At 36.9% G+C, this 15,000-nt stretch overlaps 1 protein-coding gene across 1 annotated transcript in view; it reads right to left on the bottom strand.

Moving 5' to 3' along the window:
* LOC122262820 (diacylglycerol kinase eta) overlaps positions 1-15,000 on the bottom strand; it is a gene marked incomplete in the record, with an annotated part of 116,270 nt that overhangs the window by 24,682 nt on the left and 76,588 nt on the right. Inside the window, 5 exon segments of the mRNA XM_086556153.1 lie at positions 1,742-2,810; positions 3,704-3,936; positions 8,745-8,846; positions 9,338-9,426; positions 9,983-10,128. Coding sequence (XP_086412279.1) covers positions 1,742-2,810; positions 3,704-3,936; positions 8,745-8,846; positions 9,338-9,426; positions 9,983-10,128 — 1,639 coding nt within the window.

The following is a 15,000-nucleotide window of genomic DNA, read 5'->3' as shown; positions in this document are numbered from 1 at the left end:
CTTGGTGCTTAGACAGATTATATACATTTAGCTTGCATCTCAATGGACACATCCCAAGCAACAGATAAAATATAAAACTTTCCTGACCTCTGAATGTAAGACAGAAGGTGCAAACAATATCCATAACTGAATATACAAAAATAAATGCATCTGCACAATCAGAAAAAATTAAGGCTTATTTCAAAATCTCACTGAATCCAATTGCTAAAAAGATTGGCTAGCATTATGAGGTTGATGTTTTAGAAGAAAAATATGGTTTTAATATCTTTACAAAAAGCATATTCTAGCAACTTATACACTTGACTACATTTGGTACTGGCAATTAAAACACTAAAGAAAAAACTGATATCTATATTCTTTTCTGAGGCCAGTGTATGAATTTCCCGGATATATTTCAATCTGAAGTTACACAATTCAGCAGCTTTATTGATCTGAAATGCAGACACATTCCTACATCATATATCATGGGTAGTCTGTGTACATGTGAATGCAGTCACCAGGGATTTTCTACAGTGAACATACAAAACACCAGACACATCATAATTTTTTTTTTTTTTTTTTTTTGATTCATTAAAATGTCATTTCACGAGTATGTTGATCAATCTCATTCATCTTTAATCATCGCGTTAGCAAGAAAAACAAAAAACTAGTTATTTTCTCACAGAATCTGTCCCTATCCAAATATTCTTTATGACATGCTGATGATATATAGAAAATCAAAACAAAAGCATCCTAATGCTCAAAGACACAGATAAGAGCCAAGCAAAATGGCTCTGAATGATCAACACAGACTTTAAATCACAATGGGATATGGATACTGTTAATGATCCACAGTTATTCTTCTTTTATCTGCCCTTTCACACATCTTAAAACATCTCCCTACTCAGTGCTATAATTTGACTAAGTAGCAAATGGGAATAAACCCCAGAATGACAGGCTGTAGCAAGGGGCACATAATAAAATACCTTTAAAAATTAATAACTAGAGTAGATGAATATTTCTAAAACATCAGTATACATGAAGTGAACACCAATCTAACTACGGTGAAAAGCCCTAAAAGCAAGCATGCACTGCCATCATCACAAATAAGGTTTGGGATCATCAAATGCGACAAAAAGGAGGAAAGCTGCAAGAAATCAAAGTACATACGAAATTTGGTTGGGCACCAAACTTGTAAGAGAATGGTGAATAGAGAATACACCTTATGAGAAAACACATGGCAATTTTTTCATAAGATCTGGTAAGTGTCTCATACTGTCTTTCATGTATTATATACAATATACAAGTTCAATAAGACAATGTCATATTTTATGGAACCTAAGGCATTTCTATGATCATAAGTGATATAATTTCACATCCTAAAATAAAGTGCCTTAAAGCATAACAAAACTGAAAAGCTTTTGGAGCTGATGAAAGTACATGAAGCAACTTATTTCCTATGAGGGCAACATAGTATTGTCTGCAAACAGCATATTATAGCAAAATGGCTAGTTATCTTTTACACGCAATTAAACTGAAGCTCTGATGATGAAAAACATAAATATTTCAAAGGGCTTCCTTTCATCAAAGATATCAGTTTTCATTATGAATGAACTTATAGCTAAAAAGCAATAACTGTATTTAAAATCTTTCTCTTTTTCTTTATTTTATTTTTTTTTTACTTTTGGACATTTACAAAAAATCATGCACATCTGCCAATAAGCTTTCAGTCTTCAGTAACAAAAACAAGGAGGCTACTCACACTCCTCACCTTTCTCCTCTTCTTGGTCTTCCTCTGCCGTGGCTTCAGCACCCTCCACGTACCGCTCTGAAGGAGGAGGTATGCCATCTTCTAGCTCATCCTCAATACTTTCCGAAGTCTCAGCCTCAGCAAGAGGGACTTCTGGTGTCTGAGTTTCTTCATGAGCCTCTTCCCCAGTTGGATCCTCTCTCTGAGGAACCTCCTCAGTCTCATACTCTTCAGTTTCGAGATTCTCTCTCACCGTGGGAAAGTCTTCGTCCTCTACATTAGCGGATACATCTTCAATGACACTAATGTCTCCTTCTGGTGTTGTGTCTTCTGTGTTGCCATTTTCATCATCCTTGGCTTCATACTTGCAAGTTTCCCTCACAGTGTTGTCTGTTTCATCACTATCTCCTGCTTCAGTCTTTTCCTTTTCATCTTCCTCCTGAACATCCTCACCTTTCTGTTCCTCATCTGTTTGCTCCATATTCCTATCTTCTGCAGCATCCTCTTCCCAATCTTCGTCAATATCGAGTGAGTTGTTCAAGGAATTAACAAGCGAGTCCCTGATTTCTGTGATGGACTTTTCTTCAAAAGTGTAAGGCTCATCTTCACCTACATCTAAGAGATTGTCAGTGGAGGATTGTATCTGCACTTCAATATCCTCGAAGGATATGGGGGGGGCACGCTCACCCTCTCTCCCCTCCTGCATGCTGTTCTTCCTGGAGAGGTCGGCAAACTCGCTGGGCACGGGGAGGGTTGGGGGGAACTCAAACTCCCCGTGACTCTCGCGGCGCAGGTCAGGCAGGGGAGAGATGGCCTGGTATTGGAACCTCAGCTGTTCCACTGTCTCATCAACAGTTGTATCACTGGGAGGTGAGCTTCCTCCAGGGAGCTGAAGGAAAGAAGAGCCAGAGAGCTGCTGAGTGTGGATAGAATACATGGGATGGGATGATGGGAGAGGAGAGACGGGGGGGAGGGGGAAGTTTGTGGTGATGGATGAAACAAATGGAGGCAACCCAGGGGCAGGAAGGGGGGAAGGGCACGGCGATGGCTCAGATGATGAAGCATCGATGGTGGGCAGTACCTACAAGAGGAATCACAATATAAGTTACTGTTTACCAGCATTCACATGCATACTTGGAAGTATATGCAAACATGTCAATGTAAAAAAAATATATATGAAAATAAATAAATACATGTGCTGTTAATACCATAACTACAGTACAAAAGAAATAAGGAATACTGTTAATAAAATGCAATAATCTGAACAACAATAATGAAGTAAGTACAAATCTAAGTGAATGGGGAAATCAATAAATAAGAATTAAACAGAGCAAAATACATATTTTATACACTATACAACTTCCTGCTGTGAAAATACAATAAAGCAAATATAACCAAAGATGTTCTATATACACAAAGACTTTACAGGGAAGTGTGCACTTTATTTTTCTTTCATCTAATTTTGGGGTAACTGAATAATAAAACAATACCATAACAAGTGAAATTCTATTATGCAGGTGTATCTACCAAGCACTCTAGGGACCTACATATACTAGAAACAGTATCATATACTACCATCTGTTCCCTTTTAGAATTTGCAAATATTGAGACTGGCTCCTTTCCTCCTAAGAATATCCATTCATAAATAAATGGGCAATAATCAATATCAGTAAATCACTAGTAACAACTCTCTTTCACAGCAACTGTCCCATAGTAAGAGTTGTCTTAACATCCTACAGAATCAGGCTCTAACACTGTCCAGTTTTTATAGAGACAACAAAAATCAAATCATCAAATCCTGAAACTGGAGTAGAGGGAATAATCAGCTAGCTCTAAGGTTCCTAGACAAGATATGATAAACATTTTTTACTTTTTATATTTTTAAAGACATTCCATTTCTTTTATTACCCTGCTCAGACAATGAATAAGTATAATTATCAAATAAATTCCAAGTACACCCTCCTTGTCTTTTACCTGTAACCCTGAGTGTGTGATAGTCGGAGCCTGTATTTCTTGCGAGGGGTCATCCTCTGAGGGCTCTAGCCTGATGGTGGGCGGCTGCTGCCGGATGAAGGTCTGTTCATTCTGGCTGTCGACGGCTCTCTCGGTGTGCTCTATAATTTCTCTTACAGCTTTTTTCAGGCTATTTGCTCTAGACATTAAAGCATCTCGCTCTATAAAGTGTTTCTGTGAGTGTGTAAAAACATCTGGTTAGTAACAATATAAACCTCAATAATAAACTTGTGTATATACTGACCTTATCTTTAATATTTCCAGTGTTATCAATCTCAGAAATTAATGATGTCTGTAACAATTCCTAAATCTTTTTGAAATGGCTATCAGTACATATGACAAATCCATAAATAATTTCTTGCCCTTTTTAATAATTGCCATTCAAAATACACCTCCATTTACTCATCCAACTGTTTGTAATAAATATATACTAACTAATAATGATTAAAATGTGTAAAAATTCTGCTGAAGGTGTCACACAACAGATTCTCTCACTATAGGTCTCACTAACAACAGATTCTCTCACTATAGGTCTCACTAACAACAGATTCTCTCACTATAGGTCTCACTAACAACAGATTCTCTCACTATAGGTCTCACTAACAACAGATTCTCTCACTATAGGTCTCACTAACAACAGATTCTCTCACTATAGGTCTCACTAACAACAGATTCTCTCACTATAGGTCTCACTAACAACAGATTCTCTCACTATAGGTCTCACTAACAACAGATTCTCTCACTATAGGTCTCACTAACAACAGATTCTCTCACTATAGGTCTCACTAACAACAGATTCTCTCACTATAGGTCTCACTAACAACAGATTCTCTCACTATAGGTCTCACTAACAACAGATTCTCTCACTATAGGTCTCACTAACAACAGATTCTCTCACTATAGGTCTCACTAACAACAGATTCTCTCACTATAGGTCTCACTAACAACAGATTCTCTCACTATAGGTCTCACTAACAACAGATTCTCTCACTATAGGTCTCACTAACAACAGATTCTCTCACTATAGGTCTCACTAACAACAGATTCTCTCACTATAGGTCTCACTAACAACAGATTCTCTCACTATAGGTCTCACTAACAACAGATTCTCTCACTATAGGTCTCACTAACAACAGATTCTCTCACTATAGGTCTCACTAACAACAGATTCTCTCACTATAGGTCTCACTAACAACAGATTCTCTCACTATAGGTCTCACTAACAACAGATTCTCTCACTATAGGTCTCACTAACAACAGATTCTCTCACTATAGGTCTCACTAACAACAGATTCTCTCACTATAGGTCTCACTAACAACAGATTCTCTCACTATAGGTCTCACTAACAACAGATTCTCTCACTATAGGTCTCACTAACAACAGATTCTCTCACTATAGGTCTCACTAACAACAGATTCTCTCACTATAGGTCTCACTAACAACAGATTCTCTCACTATAGGTCTCACTAACAACAGATTCTCTCACTATAGGTCTCACTAACAACAGATTCTCTCACTATAGGTCTCACTAACAACAGATTCTCTCACTATAGGTCTCACTAACAACAGATTCTCTCACTATAGGTCTCACTAACAACAGATTCTCTCACTATAGGTCTCACTAACAACAGATTCTCTCACTATAGGTCTCACTAACAACAGATTCTCTCACTATAGGTCTCACTAACAACAGATTCTCTCACTATAGGTCTCACTAACAACAGATTCTCTCACTATAGGTCTCACTAACAACAGATTCTCTCACTATAGGTCTCACTAACAACAGATTCTCTCACTATAGGTCTCACTAACAACAGATTCTCTCACTATAGGTCTCACTAACAACAGATTCTCTCACTATAGGTCTCACTAACAACAGATTCTCTCACTATAGGTCTCACTAACAACAGATTCTCTCACTATAGGTCTCACTAACAACAGATTCTCTCACTATAGGTCTCACTAACAACAGATTCTCTCACTATAGGTCTCACTAACAACAGATTCTCTCACTATAGGTCTCACTAACAACAGATTCTCTCACTATAGGTCTCACTAACAACAGATTCTCTCACTATAGGTCTCACTAACAACAGATTCTCTCACTATAGGTCTCACTAACAACAGATTCTCTCACTATAGGTCTCACTAACAACAGATTCTCTCACTATAGGTCTCACTAACAACAGATTCTCTCACTATAGGTCTCACTAACAACAGATTCTCTCACTATAGGTCTCACTAACAACAGATTCTCTCACTATAGGTCTCACTAACAACAGATTCTCTCACTATAGGTCTCACTAACAACAGATTCTCTCACTATAGGTCTCACTAACAACAGATTCTCTCACTATAGGTCTCACTAACAACAGATTCTCTCACTATAGGTCTCACTAACAACAGATTCTCTCACTATAGGTCTCACTAACAACAGATTCTCTCACTATAGGTCTCACTAACAACAGATTCTCTCACTATAGGTCTCACTAACAACAGATTCTCTCACTATAGGTCTCACTAACAACAGATTCTCTCACTATAGGTCTCACTAACAACAGATTCTCTCACTATAGGTCTCACTAACAACAGATTCTCTCACTATAGGTCTCACTAACAACAGATTCTCTCACTATAGGTCTCACTAACAACAGATTCTCTCACTATAGGTCTCACTAACAACAGATTCTCTCACTATAGGTCTCACTAACAACAGATTCTCTCACTATAGGTCTCACTAACAACAGATTCTCTCACTATAGGTCTCACTAACAACAGATTCTCTCACTATAGGTCTCACTAACAACAGATTCTCTCACTATAGGTCTCACTAACAACAGATTCTCTCACTATAGGTCTCACTAACAACAGATTCTCTCACTATAGGTCTCACTAACAACAGATTCTCTCACTATAGGTCTCACTAACAACAGATTCTCTCACTATAGGTCTCACTAACAACAGATTCTCTCACTATAGGTCTCACTAACAACAGATTCTCTCACTATAGGTCTCACTAACAACAGATTCTCTCACTATAGGTCTCACTAACAACAGATTCTCTCACTATAGGTCTCACTAACAACAGATTCTCTCACTATAGGTCTCACTAACAACAGATTCTCTCACTATAGGTCTCACTAACAACAGATTCTCTCACTATAGGTCTCACTAACAACAGATTCTCTCACTATAGGTCTCACTAACAACAGATTCTCTCACTATAGGTCTCACTAACAACAGATTCTCTCACTATAGGTCTCACTAACAACAGATTCTCTCACTATAGGTCTCACTAACAACAGATTCTCTCACTATAGGTCTCACTAACAACAGATTCTCTCACTATAGGTCTCACTAACAACAGATTCTCTCACTATAGGTCTCACTAACAACAGATTCTCTCACTATAGGTCTCACTAACAACAGATTCTCTCACTATAGGTCTCACTAACAACAGATTCTCTCACTATAGGTCTCACTAACAACAGATTCTCTCACTATAGGTCTCACTAACAACAGATTCTCTCACTATAGGTCTCACTAACAACAGATTCTCTCACTATAGGTCTCACTAACAACAGATTCTCTCACTATAGGTCTCACTAACAACAGATTCTCTCACTATAGGTCTCACTAACAACAGATTCTCTCACTATAGGTCTCACTAACAACAGATTCTCTCACTATAGGTCTCACTAACAACAGATTCTCTCACTATAGGTCTCACTAACAACAGATTCTCTCACTATAGGTCTCACTAACAACAGATTCTCTCACTATAGGTCTCACTAACAACAGATTCTCTCACTATAGGTCTCACTAACAACAGATTCTCTCACTATAGGTCTCACTAACAACAGATTCTCTCACTATAGGTCTCACTAACAACAGATTCTCTCACTATAGGTCTCACTAACAACAGATTCTCTCACTATAGGTCTCACTAACAACAGATTCTCTCACTATAGGTCTCACTAACAACAGATTCTCTCACTATAGGTCTCACTAACAACAGATTCTCTCACTATAGGTCTCACTAACAACAGATTCTCTCACTATAGGTCTCACTAACAACAGATTCTCTCACTATAGGTCTCACTAACAACAGATTCTCTCACTATAGGTCTCACTAACAACAGATTCTCTCACTATAGGTCTCACTAACAACAGATTCTCTCACTATAGGTCTCACTAACAACAGATTCTCTCACTATAGGTCTCACTAACAACAGATTCTCTCACTATAGGTCTCACTAACAACAGATTCTCTCACTATAGGTCTCACTAACAACAGATTCTCTCACTATAGGTCTCACTAACAACAGATTCTCTCACTATAGGTCTCACTAACAACAGATTCTCTCACTATAGGTCTCACTAACAACAGATTCTCTCACTATAGGTCTCACTAACAACAGATTCTCTCACTATAGGTCTCACTAACAACAGATTCTCTCACTATAGGTCTCACTAACAACAGATTCTCTCACTATAGGTCTCACTAACAACAGATTCTCTCACTATAGGTCTCACTAACAACAGATTCTCTCACTATAGGTCTCACTAACAACAGATTCTCTCACTATAGGTCTCACTAACAACAGATTCTCTCACTATAGGTCTCACTAACAACAGATTCTCTCACTATAGGTCTCACTAACAACAGATTCTCTCACTATAGGTCTCACTAACAACAGATTCTCTCACTATAGGTCTCACTAACAACAGATTCTCTCACTATAGGTCTCACTAACAACAGATTCTCTCACTATTGGTCTGACTAACAACAGATTCTCTTACTATAGGGCTCACTAACAACAGATTCTCTCACTATTGGTCTCACTAACAACAGATTCTCTTACTATAGGTCTCACTAACAACAGATTCTCTCACTATAGGTCTCACTAACAACAGGTTCTCTCACTATTGGTCTCACTAACAACAGATTCTCTTACTATAGGTCTCACTAACAACAGATTCTCTCACCATAAGTCTCACTAACAACAGGTTTTCTCACTACCACAGTCTCTAGCAGCAAACCATACTGGCTGACCCAATATACATGCAAAGGTTGATCTTTGGGTTGCCGCATGTTATAGTCTAGCAAGTGAAATTATTAATTTCAGTTATTTTCCCAACATTAAAAAAATGTTGAAATAATGGTTAATGCATTATCAATACTGAGCAGTCTGTATATAGCTAATGTTCATCTTGAACCTGTGTGTGGCTCCACCCAGCATCAAATCTGGTTTTAGTCATGTTTTTGACTATCAAAAGCCATTAATAGATCTATGGGGGATCTATCAAAATAAGTTATAAGTAAAAGGTGTCCTTGAGGAAAAAAAATTGAGAACCCTATTTCAACCCACTTGCGCCATTAACTTGTTATCACGTTTAGTGGTTTTTGGGTCAGATGCCGGCAAAAAGATATTTAGTCAAGGCCGACGCACCAGGTGATCGGGCATACAACGCTCACCCGTGGCTAGTGCGGCCAAGAATCCCAAGGCATTAGGCTTATCCGTTAGAATATCCTGGCATTTTGACCATTTAGAGCCAAAATAGCCCCATTATTAATGGGTTAAGCTAACAACCGGTCCTCAGGACTAATGAAACTCCAAGAACAGGTTTCCTATGAACCAGTGTGAACCTGCTAAATCCCATTACTGCCTGCCTCCTTCTTCTTGTGAATAAAACACAGTGAGCATGAAAATGATATTCTGGTACTGTATGTCATGTTTCATGCAGGCAGCCCCCCCTCTCCACAATTCCTTCTTTTCCCCCATTCCCCTTCCCTACACCACAGTTTTACATAACATATAATCAGCTGCCTCATGGTATATTATTGTCTTTTTAAAAGCTGTACACTTATATTAATATTTCATTCTTTTCTAAGATTGTTTTTTTCTTCTTTTGCTCTATATGTACAATAATGGCTTTTTTTTTCTTTCTTTTCTTTTTTTTTCTTTTTTTGCATGGTAACTTATTCCTATTTTCATTTATATATGACTGGTAACAGCAATAAATTTTTCAACAGTGAGAAGAACCTACGATAACTTTTACAAATTTGATGCTCCACTGTGTAGTATGTATTTGATGTATGACAATGAAATATACATTTTTGGGCATGTCAACCCTAGCTGAGGGGACAGACATGCCAAAAGTTCTTCAATGTTTAGGGGTTCATCTTTTTTTGTCTTGAACTAGCTAGTACTCCACCATCAAGTTTATCCAGTTACCTGTCCAGCATTTTGGTTGTTGCACGCTCGTACTTCTCCAGGATGTGGGGTAAGTGTGTGTCATCATCACAGGCAGAGCCCCATCCTAGCACCCGGGCCAGGTCGTTCCCAGTGCCCAGAGGTAGCACTCCTATCTGGCACTGGTTCTGTTCAGAAAAATCACTTCTTTACTAAGATGCAAAAAGGTCAATTGGTCAATATTTGGCATTGCTTTGAAAAAATTGGCTAAAGCACTAAAAGGACTATGTCATAATTCTAGCAAAATATCTTTCAAAGATACTATTTTTCTGAAAATGCATTCAAACATTTAAAAGACAAATGAAAACTATGGATTCCAACTTTTCCCACAGGCTATCCAAAAACAAAGAATAGTATTTCCCAAAATGATATTTATTCTTTAGGCAACTCTAATTCATATTAAAACTTTACTCTTTTAATTAACTCTAATTCTGGCATAAACTACTTAGTACATTTGCTTATATATTCACACAATTTATGGTGGTCTATCGCATACTAAATGGACATATGTGCTATTTAAAAGCTTTAATAACAAGAGTAATTATCTATCAAACAGAGTTTATATATTCTACATTACATGCTGTTTAAGCCTTTAATAAGTACCTGCAAATTACCAAGAATTTATATAAAATATATTGAATACACATCAAAGCTTTAGAAATCAGGGAGGTCATTTTTTTTTTAATAGATCATACATTTAACAAAACATGGAGTCCATTACCCTGCAAGAAAAGGAAGTCTGAGAAAAATTTCAAAGGAAAACAAGTGGAATGCAAAATCCACAAGAATAAGAGTAAAATGTCAGGCATGTTGGTTGAGTCTTGCTGACTTTGTGTTGACTGCCTTCTGCTTAAAGTATTCCAAGGGTAGAAAATTTCACTTTTATTTCATCTATTTACACAAACCTGTTATAACATTTGTGCAATCTTGTTTCTTGATATTTATTTCCTCCTAATTCTGACAGGTCAGCATTAGAGAATAATAAAAAAAAAACACATTCACAATAGCAAGAAAATCATAAACTCTGTCACTCTCACATAACACTATACAACAAACTTTACCCTAAACATCAACATTTTAACTAAACTGGTATTTTTTTCTGTCAGACTTTCCATCACCCAAACAATTTCTGGTATGACACAAATACAGATGATAAAACATAAAACAAAAAGCATTTGATAGGATACCAGTTTTGGAAAATGGCCAACACGTGTGAGGAGTAAATGAGTGAATAAGTGAGGGAATGTATGAGAGAGTGTGATATATATACAATATCAAGGCTTAAATGATCTAACACAAAACAAGTAAAAATAGTGAAAACCTACCAGTGGCATCTATTAATCTGTTCTTTCAATCGAGAAAAAAAAAAAAAAAAAAAAAAAATACTGTGGCAGGTGCATGTCATTCATAATGCTTATCCATACCAGTATAATATGTAATGATTCAAAAAAATCTCTTTCACATTCTATAACTTTTACATGTACCTCAATGCCATATATGATTTCTCATGCAATCCAAACTAGTCATTAAAGCAATTATATTCTGAGAATTACTTTCTGAATTATCCAGCCAGCCTATGGCCAAGTATTCTTTGTAAACTTAACCCCGGTAAGACACATATATTGGTAACTCTCGTAACTTGATGTGATGGTAAAAGTAATTTTTCCTTCATTCATTTTCAAATTACATGGAACTGTTGTACTCAGGTTAGTGTGCGCACACAAAGCTCTACACTTTTCTGTCCTTTCAGGGTTAACTCATTCATTCTCTAAACATAGACTTTATCACTATTTTCTCACTCTCTTAAACTTCCAATAGTCTGCAGGCTATCATTTGTAAAGAATGGAATAGAAGAGATTTTCCCCCCTATTTCATTGCAGATATAAATTTAGGTCTACAGAGTAAAATTAATTAATGAGATCATAGAACATGTAAGCAAATAACAAAAACATAAATGGCCATTTTTTCCATAGATGAACAGTGAATATAAATAGTTTGTCTACCGCTGCCTCTCATGTAATTGAGAAACACCAGAGGCTTCCATAATGGTCCCTTTATGAGTGCATACTATATAAAGTATTTTTAACCATCAGTAATCTCTTTATCTGGGAAAAAAAATAAAAAGTTTCCAAAAAATCTACTTTTATGGATATGTACACTGTAAACTAATTCCCTTATGGAGAGGATTTATTGTGTTAATCTTAAGGAAAGAAGAATAAGCAGAAGATTAATATTTGTATTACAATGGTCTACAGGGTTAGGCAAACTAAATCAATTTTTTCATGGTTCATCGCCAGTACTGTTCCACATGCCTGTGGTAAACAATCTCACAATCTAAAACAACATCTCTCATGCATGAATAAGCCAAATCTTCACCAAAAGGGAAACTTGGCATTCGTATCAAAATCACTAGATTCAAGTACATTTCCCTGCCCCATCTGGCAAGAGAACAAAGTACAAAAACAAAGACAATTTACTCCACATATAAAACATAACAACATAATCAATTTCTGACTAAATTTCAGATAAACCATTTTTCCATCCGAGATGCTGCTTTATGACTGTCAGACTATCAAAACCACATGAAGCTGTGCCCAAAGGAGACTACTAACAAAGTTAATAATACCTGACCTACTTTGCTGAGGCCTGGTTAATATTGTCACTTTTTCGGCTCCATAACATATGAATAGGACGAGAGAGAGAAAAAAAAATTAAATTCTTGGACACAAATTTGACAATGCTGAACAAATGAAAAGAAAACCAGTGATTGAGAAAGTATATAAAAATTGACAAGAAGAGAAATAAAGAGGGAGGGGGGAGGGGGAGGAGGGGAAGGAGTATGGGAATGGGAAGGGGAAGAAGAAGGGGGATGGTGAGGGAAGGGGAAGGTAAAAAGAAGAAGAGAGAGGAAGAAGCAAGGAAGGGAAGAGAAGGGAAGAAGGAGATAGGGGAAAGTAAGATACAAAGGGTGTAGGGAAGTGCAAAGGGTGAGGAGAAAACATGATTAATAAAAAGGTTTGAAAAGAATGAGAAAATGTGTTGTTTTGATCACGTGAACCTTCTCTTCACAATCCCAACTACAATTAGCTTGCACCTTACGTGAATAATAATCTCTGAAGCAAGATGCACTAACCTCCTCTTGCTATTCCCTTCTTCTTCTTCTTCCTACATTGCCCCTAGGGTGTTCCCTTCCAAAATCCTTCACAAGAAAGAGGGAAAGCTAACCCGCTGATGCCAGGGGTGCGTGTTTACATGTGCTGTCCACATATGGTTTTGTTCTTTAGTTACCAAGGGTTCAATTACTAGGCCTACCTGACCTTCCTGTTTACCCCATTTGAATAAGTCTTGTTTAATAATGAAAAAAGAAAAATCTATTCCCAAAGTCTCATTTCACAAAGCTTAGGTAGTTGTGAAAGGAGTTTTGCTGCCTAGGATTAAATTATTGACAGTTCATGTTAGCATTTCACATAATTAGGAAAATTATTCAAATTGATTATCAACTTGCTATAACTCTTTCTTCGGGATTATGTAATGGGGATCTTAAAACTCAAAGTAAACAAAATAATGTTCAAGAAAGTTACAGTGTAGATTACATCACCAAAGTTTCTCTTAAATGTTCTCAGCTCAACTTGAATTCCTTAATTTTCAAACATTCAAAAGCTTACCTCATCTTTTGCAAACAAATTTGATGAAAAAAAACTGCAGGAATAGCTACTTCATTTCCACAAACTATAACCCCCCCCCCCCTAAAAAAAAAGCAACTTGAGATGCCAGTAACTCTGACCCTCCCTCTCATTTCCACAAACGAAAAGGGGAAAGACAGTACTGTCCTTCTTAACCCACTCTGGACGGGTGGTACAGTACTGTACCTCTCATTCAAAAGCCCAGTGGCCGGACGGCACAGTATTGTACCAGCCATTCAATTGATTTAGGCCTAATAATTCGAACGCCCCAGCATTGTGACATTCAAGGCTAGAATTCCCCCGTCGTGGATGGGTTAAACTCCGACCAGGGGCAAAATTAAAACCCCAAGAGTATGCATGATTCTGGCGAGAATCAATCCCAAAATTCATAATTGGCTCTAAATCATTTTGGCACCTCATCCAAATCTTAGAGAGCAAACATATAAAATGAAGAATAATAGGAACTGACCATGTAGAAGTTGGCTCTTGTCAAAGTGAAACGGAAATCAACATTGTTAAGCAATGCAGCACTGTTCTGTTCACACACCACGGAAGAAACTTATTAAAAATGAGCTGTATGTCTTAAAATATACTTATCATTGGTGAACTCTAAGGGATATATCATAATTGCTATTCAGAGGTAAGCTACAAGAAGCGACATTCAGCCTCATTATCATTAATGTTATGAATATCATCATTATTGCTTTTTTTTTTTTTTTTTGGTGTATATGTTTCCTTAGGACTTGCCTCTTAAAGCCTAGTTTTTATTCTTTACAAAATGAGCCACACTACATCCAGTGATTCAGATCAAGAACTATGCTCTTTAAAACTTCTTCATTATTATTATCATTATTATCATCACCCTCCTTTTCCTGTTGCTATAATTTCCTTTTTTAAATTTTGTTTTCTATTAATCTATGGTTCTTTGAGGATAGAGGAGATCCTTGCACCTTGCCTTCAGAACAAAACTCATTAATGAAGGGGAATATAATGATCTACTAATTAATATCAGCATGAAAAGAAAAATGATAAAAAAGAAAAAATGAGGACATACATGAGGGGAAAGTAAGAATGCAATGAAGGAGGCCAGGATGAAGAGGGGAAATGAGTGGGAGGAAAGAGGAAAGGGATGAGACATGAGGAAATATTACAGAAGAATTAATGAGGTGAAAACAAACTCATATATAAATCAAAATTTGTTAAAAAATGAAAAGCATAACATCTGTTAAGAAACATTAAGAGCACAAAACACAAATAAAAGCTGTGGTTATAAAACAAAATAAAAGCAAATTGCCATGAGCAGATCAAAGATCAAGG

Source organism: Penaeus japonicus, unplaced genomic scaffold (genome assembly GCF_977035675.1).
Source record: "Penaeus japonicus unplaced genomic scaffold, GWHDUDI00000001_assembly GWHDUDI00000032, whole genome shotgun sequence".
Classification (NCBI taxonomy): Eukaryota; Metazoa; Arthropoda; class Malacostraca; order Decapoda; family Penaeidae; genus Penaeus; species Penaeus japonicus.
The sequence above is the reverse complement of the archived record's forward strand: the minus strand, read 5'-3'. Positions and strand labels throughout refer to the sequence as shown.